Below are 7,841 nucleotides of genomic sequence, written 5' to 3'. Positions count from 1 at the left end.
TTCCTGCTGTTGAGGCCCCAGGACTGTCCTGGTTCCTGTTTTTTTCCTCTGAACCTATTTGCTCAACTCTTTCTTAAATTCACTGAGATAGACACTTCTGCATCCTTAAAATAAACTCCTTTTAATTTACTGAGTTGTCTGTAATTGGTCTCCATTACGAGCAGACTAAGGAATGGTGGTATCATGTGACCAGCCCTCAATAAACACTTTTGGTGAGCAAACTCGCCACCCAAAGATCTACTGGAGAGCCAGCTAGAAAACAGAGAGTGTGAGGGTCTCAAGTCCCTCAGAAGTAGGGGGTCAACCAAGGTCTTACCATCACCCACAAACTGGAGCAGGGCCAGGTCAATCTGCCTCTTCCAACGGGAGCCTTTCTGGAGGGCAATTCCATAACCAGTGGTGGCAAAGATGTACCCACTTCCGATGGTCACCAGCTTGCAGCCTTCGTCCCTCCCAGCCTTGTAATTCAAGACCGCAGCATCATAGATGAAAGCGTCCAGTTTCCTGCAATGACAAGAAACCAGGGAGTCACGGGGAAGGCGAGGTACCATCTCAGGGCCCAGCTCCTAAGGCCTGATCCAGCATCACACACTTTCTTTCACACGGGAGATGATGATTCATGACGGCTCCATCCCATCAGCATAAAAGGATCTATTTTTAATGACGAGATAAAAGCCAGAACCTTTTCTCTCGAAGTTTCAAGAGGCAGTTAAATAAAGACATGAAGAATCCTTATGCCCAAGTGAGTAAACAGTCGAATTTGCTAGTTTGCAAGTGTTTGCCCTTAGTACTCCCAACAGTGAAGAGCAGTGGCCTATTTAAAAAGGTTTGCATTAGAACAAAATAAACCATTAAGGGACCAGAGAATCAGATGGTTTCGTGCAGGAAGGGGAGAGAGACTAAATAGGAATGATGTCTCTTCCTGCCCAAAGAAACACGTTTATGAAACATGTTTCATTTATATTATAAAAATTATTACATAATAATTTTCAGAAAACCAAATAATGCAGAAAATATTAAGAATACAATTAAAATTGCCTATAATTCCATAACTCAGAGGCAACCTCTGTTCATAAATTTGTGAACAACTTTCCAAATTTTACATGCACGTGTGTATACACACACACACACACATACACACTCCTTTTAAAACAGGGGTTGGTAACTTTTTCTATAAAGGCAAGATAATAAATAGTTTAGGTTTGGTCTCTGGTGCAACTACTCAGCTTTCTGTTGTAGCATGAAGCTGAACTGTGTTTCCTCAAAATTCATATGTTGAAGTCCTAACCCCCCAGTACCTCCAAATATGACCTTATTTGGAGATGGGGTCATTGCAGATGTAATTAGTTAAGATGAGGTCATATGGAGTAGGGTGGGCTCCTAATCCAATATGACCGGTGTCCTTATAAAAAGGGGAAATTTGGACACAGACGTGCACACAGGGAGAACGCCAGGTGAAGGTTGGAGTTATGCTGCCACAAGCCTCGGAACTACCAGAAGCCAGGAGAGAGGCCCGGACAGATCCTTCCCAAGTGCCTTCAGAGGCAGCACAGCCCTGCTGACACCTTGATCTCGGCGTTCCAGCCTCCAGAAGTATGAGACAAAAAATTCCTATTGTTTAAGCTTCTCAGTTTGTGATGCTTTGTTATGACAGCCCTAGGAAATTAACACACAGCATGAAAGCAGCCATCGATAATACATAAATGAATGAATTCAACTCTGTTCCAATAAAAGGTTATTTACAAAAAACAGGTTGGCCCATGGGACATAGTTTGCTAACCCTGTTTCAACTCTCCAAATATAATTACACCACGCAAACCATTTCACCAACGGCTTTCTTTTCTCGTTTAACCCCATACATAGTGAATGTATTTCTATGTCAGTAAACAGAGCACTCTTTTTAATTTTTTTGGCACATTTATTTTTATTGAGGTATACCTTATATGGAATAAAGCACTAGATAAATGTTTACATATGTGTACACCCTTGAAATCACCACGCAGACCGAAGTCGAGAACATCGCCATCACCTCAGAAGTCCTGTTTACCCCTCCCAGTCAGCACCCTCCAAAAGGCAAGCACCCAGTAATCCCCTCAAAGGCACGGCTGTGCCTAATTCATGACCTACATCCTTATTGGTGGGCATGTATGTTGTTTCCAATTTTTAAAGTTACTTATTAACAAGGCTGAAATAATCAACCTTGAATACAGGGGATGGATATCTCAACTCTAATGTACGTAGGAAAAGTAAATGGGAGAGCACTCAACTTCCTGACATTTCCTCAACTTTACTGCCCTTCACTCCCTCACAAGAAGACATACATCAGTGAAGCAAAAATAAAATAAAATAAAATAAAATAAAATAAAATAAAAAAGTGGCAGGAAGAGGATGTAAAACGCTGCATCCTTCCAAAGATAGCTGCTGAAGGACTCCCTATGGGAGGAAAACTATTTGGAAGGTTTACAGCTGTGTTCTTCACTTGAATTTTTTGTTTCTCTAATGGTTAGAGATGGGGCAAGACTACAAGGCTTGTCTCACCAACAGAAAGACTCTGAAGCTCTCATCTCAGGGCTGCAGGGCTGGAGACTTGGTTTTACACTCAGAGTATTAAAAGGGGATCAGATCATCCAAGTGGAAGAGGGGGAAAAACTGGGCACTGTCAACAGAAATGGCAAACAGAGCTGTGGAACCAAGAGGAAACACCCTTTCTGGACAGCCAGCAATGCTGAGACCCATGGAAATACAGGTTGGGGGGTTTTAAAAGGTTGGTTTGTGTTATGATGGCAGTACGGCTTGTGACAGGAGCGGTGGGGCAGCAGGTGGAAGGGATCTGAGTTCTAGTCTACATTTACGTCTATGATGGCGCCACCTCGGAAAGTCACTTCCTTCTTTTGTGCTGCTGGTTGAGATGAGGTTGTCATTGCGGTCCTTTTGAACTGTGGCATTCTACGGTTCTGCAAGCCAAGAGTCACCTTCTGTCAGTCTCAAGAGGGAAAGTGAGACTCTGGATAACGTGTGCACCCTGAGGACTTCAGGACAAATGGACAACATGTGTACTCTTAACGAAGTTGGGGTGCTTGCCACCTCAATACTTCATGTTGCCACGGAGATGGCGAGAACCGGGGTTTTATTAACACTTTCTAAGACTCCTGCAACTCTCCTTTCTAAATTCCTCAAAAAGCAAACATAAATACACACACAGGTGTGTATAGTACATTCATCTGTTGGTATTCATGGGGTGAAAGCCCTCCGCATCCTGTTAACCCACCACACACTGATGCATTTCTGCAATGGAAATCTAAAACTGTACCTGGCACTCATACGAGGGTTGTCAAACAGCAGTTTAATTTCATATTTTATGGACAGGCACAGATTTCTGCACATCATTACCATATTTCATGACAGATCTTCAGCTGAGCAAAAAACAGCCGGATGAGCCCAAAGAAAAAGGGAAGCTTTCTCGGAAAACAAAGTTTGCAAATGCAAGATGCCATCAAGTCAGAGGGAGGACAGCGGCAAAAGACACAGTTAATTCTGAGCAAAGCAACCACACGCTGGCATGTCTGGGTGGCTGGCGGCCATGCTCTTAGAGCGGTCTGGCCAGGGAGACTCTCTGTGGTCTCAGGGCCACGTCAGAACCAAAGTGAGGACAACACATGAAGGAAACCACAGGGCCATGTGGACTTTGATTTCTGTCCCTCATTGATGATTCTAGAGAGCTGGGGTCTAAATGCAATGGCCACAGATACCTGCATGTTTAAAAACATCCTGGGGCTTACACAGCTCCCTCTGATAGACAAGGCCATTGTTTGCACAGTGCTTGACAAAAGTGCACAGCATTTTACATACATTGTCCCACCGGGGCCTCACAAATGCCCAGTAGGGAAATTTATTATTATTATTATTATTTTTCTCCTATGTTGTCTATGAGCAGGTGAGGTTCTGAGAGGCTGAGGCAGCCTGAAGAGCTCATCGGCAGTATTTCCAAACTCTCTACACAAACCCTCAATGGCAGGATTGTCTAGGAGAACTTTCTACAGTGATGGAAATACTCCATATCTGTGTTATGGCTATTGAGCACTTAACATGTGATTAGTGCAACTGAGTTTTAAATTTTATTTCATTTCATTAATTTAGATTCTGGTGTAAATGGCCACACGTGGTCGGCAGCTACTGAAGTGGCCGGCAAGGTGGCTCCCAGTGGGCGGGGGAAGTGGAGGGAGTGAGGGCCCTGGGCTCTCCTTGCTCCGGCTCAAAGACCTGTGCCTTTGATCTCTTTCCCACTGAAGGAAAAATGTTCCCATTGTTGAAAAGAAAAGATGTAAAACTCACTGACATCCTCAAGAGTGGGCTTTGTGTTCAAAGACTTTGAACAAGGCACCTGTATTTCTGAGCCTCATTCTTCTCGCTGCAAAGTGGAGCAGACGTTACCTGCCCTTCGAGGGCTGTTGGGAATAAAGCGATGTTATATAAGGATATGTGTGCGCAGTGCCCGGCACATAACAAATGCTCAAGACACACAGATGTGTTCAATTGAATTCAGATTTTACAGCAAAGGAGCTTACAACTTTTATGCATTCTGTGGGACAAATCCAGTCCTGAATACTTTATATGCATTATCTCATTTCACTGAGTCCTTTTAACTGAGCAAAGATGGATGCACTACTGCCGTCCCCATGGAATGAGGAAACGGAGGCACTGAGAGGTAAAGTAAGGGACACAGCTGCCCAGCCTAGGTAAGCGTCAGAGCAGCATTTGGACTTAACACAGTCTGATGACAAAGGCCACAGACCTAACTACTGTGACCATGTTACCCATAAGACTTGTGGAATAAATGGAGACAGCTCTGTCTACTGCTTTGAGATTCAGACTGGGGGTTACAGCTCTATAGGAAGCCCAGCGTTATGAAAAAAGTGGAAGGATCAGACCAGAGCCATCAGTTTTAAAAGATTTGGTGGGTCGTTCAGTTTCATCTGTCTCTTTCCCAGGAGATGCATAGCCCTGTAAGGTCTGGAGTCACCTCCACAGAAAACATCTCTTGCCCTCAACACATCCTATCCTACACGTCTGGGAGACATTTAGGCGTAGATGGCCACAGCTTCTTGTTGAGGGTAGGGGGTCAGAAAGAGAAAAAGGCCACCTGAAGCCCAATTTAGACCAAAAGCATTCGGGGGTTTGGAGCTGCGATGGTGGGAGACCAAGTGACATCTTAGGCTGCAGCGTAATTGGCAGCACTGGATTTGGAACAACACAGAGATTACAGGCTGGCGCTGGAGGGAACAGCCCCTCAGAACTCAGAGCCACCAGCTGGAAGCTTAAGGGCTCACAGGGAGGGAACGCTGTGATGCTTCTCTGCTTGGTGTTTTCTTCTCATGCTTTTCAAGGGGAGATCCTCTATGTCTCTGCCTTCCCAGCTCCTACCGAGCCACATGGCTGTCGCCGGCTCAGTGCTTCTCCCACTGGGTGGGTGAGGCTCAAAGATCCGGTCTGAGAACTGGGATGGGGACAGAGGCCCTACGCAGCCCACCTCTCGGCCTCTGCCCCCTACCGAAGGGCGAGCGCTTCTTCAAACATTTGTGACAAATGAAACGACATCTCGGCTCCCCAGTGCAAGGGCTGGAACAGAACCAGAGTCTGAAAATTCATGCTGCGCTGTGCTGGCTGTGTGATGTGCCCACCCCCCGCCAGGCATCACGGAGGCTGCATGGGTGCTGCCACCCTCTCCCTGTCACCCGCAGCCCTCAAGGAAAGCAAATGATAAAAAATGACAGTAATCCAGAATGAGCGGGGGAAATAAGACCTCCTCTCTTCAAATTTGCAAAGAAGCAAAGTAAGGAGGACTGTCACGTGCGCTCCATGCCACTTTAACCCAGCAGTTTCCTGCCAGATTTTCTGACAGCTTTGAAGAGCTGCCACAGCTTTCTGGAGTGTGTAGATCTGACCCTTTTACTTCCATTGGTCTCTCCTGTACCTACACGATGGCCTGAATGTTCACTCCTGGCCCCAAGACTGTTTACCGGCAAAGCTGATCCTCCCTACAAAAGGGGACGCCATGGCCCCCAGTCAAGGCACGGCCCCTTCGGGGAAAGGGACTTGTATTGTCAAGTGGCTTGACGTTCCTAATCAAAAGTTTCCGGTTTTAGCTCATCATCTCCTCATGCATGTTTTCAGATGCTCTCTGGGGGTCTCAGCACATTTAAAGGCTAATTATATAGTTAAAGTTAATTATTCATTCATTAACATTCAAGAAGTCTTTAACTAGACATTGACTTGTTCTGATGAATTAATGAAACCAGAGTGAGTGAGAGTGTGTGTGTGTGTGTGTGTGTGTGTGTGTGTGTGTGTGTGTGTGATGTGTGTATGTTTTGGAGGTCTAGTCTAAAGCATTACTGAGAATTAAGAATCTCTTTGGGGACTTCCCTGGTGGCACGGTGGTTAAGAATCTGCCTGCCACTGCAGGGGACACGGGTTCGAGCCTTGGTCTGGGAAGATCCTACATGCCGCGGAGCAAATAATCCCGTGCGCCACAACTACTGAGCCTGCGCTCTAGAGCCCATGAGCCACAACTACTGAAGCCCGCGTGCCTAGAGCCCATGCTCCACAACAAGAGAAGCCACCACAGCAAGAAGTCCACGCACCGCAACGAAGAGTAGCCCCCGCTCACCGCAAGTAGAGAAAGCCTGTGCGCAGCATAGCCAAAAACAAACAAAAAATAATTAATTAATAAAAAAAAAAGAATCTCTTTGATGAGAACTGAATGTATTTTTTTAGGGCACATCAAAGCCTTCCTAGGAAGGGGAGCACGTCAGTCAGTAATTCAGGCTAGTCAGCATGTTTGGGCAACTGTGGAACAGTGGATGGGGTTCAGGTCCACCTCTGCCAGCTCTATGAATGAGACCCAGTCATGGGACCTCTTTGAGCTTCGGTTTTCTCATCTGTAAGATGGGGGAATAGCTCATTCACAGGGCTAGATATTGGATGGATGGAAAGGGGAGTGAAGGTGTTTTGGAAATTGCACACCCTGTTGCAAATTCATGACTTTGCTGGGGCAGTGATGATGTCATTGTGCAGAGAAGCGATGATGCAGATCATCATCAAGCACCCAGACACAGGGCTATTGGTGGGTGAAGGGCATTCATGGGCCAAGAAGTGGTACCCCTGAGGATACCTCTGAATGTGCCTGCTTGGGCAGGAGCCAATACATACAGAGATTGTACCTGACATCAGCATGGGATGGTCTAAAATAGGCTTCAGGAAAATGGCCTAGAATCACATTATGACTCTGAGTTTGTGAATACAAACTTTAAAGTCAGAATTATACCAACACTGATGCACTTTCACTAAGGATCAATTCTTTTGTGTTGAAATTTTATAAGGATTTGATTCATTGATCAGAATTTGGACCATAATAAATTTTACTAATTTATAACTTCTGCCATTTTGAGTTTTCTTTTGTGGGTATGGTTGCCACCAAGTCCAATTCTTCTGGGTCAACATTGTTCAGAGAGGTAAAAGTGGCCAAGAAGATTCAAGTCGTCTATGGCTATGTAGTCAATAATAAATTTCACTCTGTGTGCCTTTTGCTGTTGTCAGTTTAATTTGTGTTGATTAATTCTTCCAGTAATATTCACTGTGAATTGGGTAAAAAAGATGGATGGTGAATATTTATTTTTTAACTGAGAAAATTCTGTGCAGTAGCGTAAGACTGAGACAGAGAGAGGCAGAGAAGGAGGGAGGAAACGAGGGAGGGAAAAATACAGATGGAAGCAGGCTCCAAGGAAAATGGGAAGACAGTGAGAGAGAAAGAGAGAAAGGAAAGAACAGGAAAGAGAGAGTGAGGG

General features: G+C 45.2%; 1 protein-coding gene across 1 annotated transcript in view; it reads right to left on the bottom strand.

The window, feature by feature from the left end:
• GRIN2A (glutamate ionotropic receptor NMDA type subunit 2A) overlaps window positions 1-7,841 on the bottom strand; it is a 378,152-nt gene that overhangs the window by 40,757 nt on the left and 329,554 nt on the right. The window contains exon 12 of the mRNA XM_007462837.1: window positions 317-504. Coding sequence (XP_007462899.1) covers window positions 317-504 — 188 coding nt within the window. The remainder of the gene's footprint in view (window positions 1-316; window positions 505-7,841) is intronic.

This window comes from Lipotes vexillifer, unplaced genomic scaffold (assembly GCF_000442215.2).
Source record: "Lipotes vexillifer unplaced genomic scaffold, Lipotes_vexillifer_v1.1 scaffold306, whole genome shotgun sequence".
Taxonomy (NCBI): Eukaryota; Metazoa; Chordata; class Mammalia; order Artiodactyla; family Lipotidae; genus Lipotes; species Lipotes vexillifer.
The sequence above is the reverse complement of the archived record's forward strand: the minus strand, read 5'-3'. Positions and strand labels throughout refer to the sequence as shown.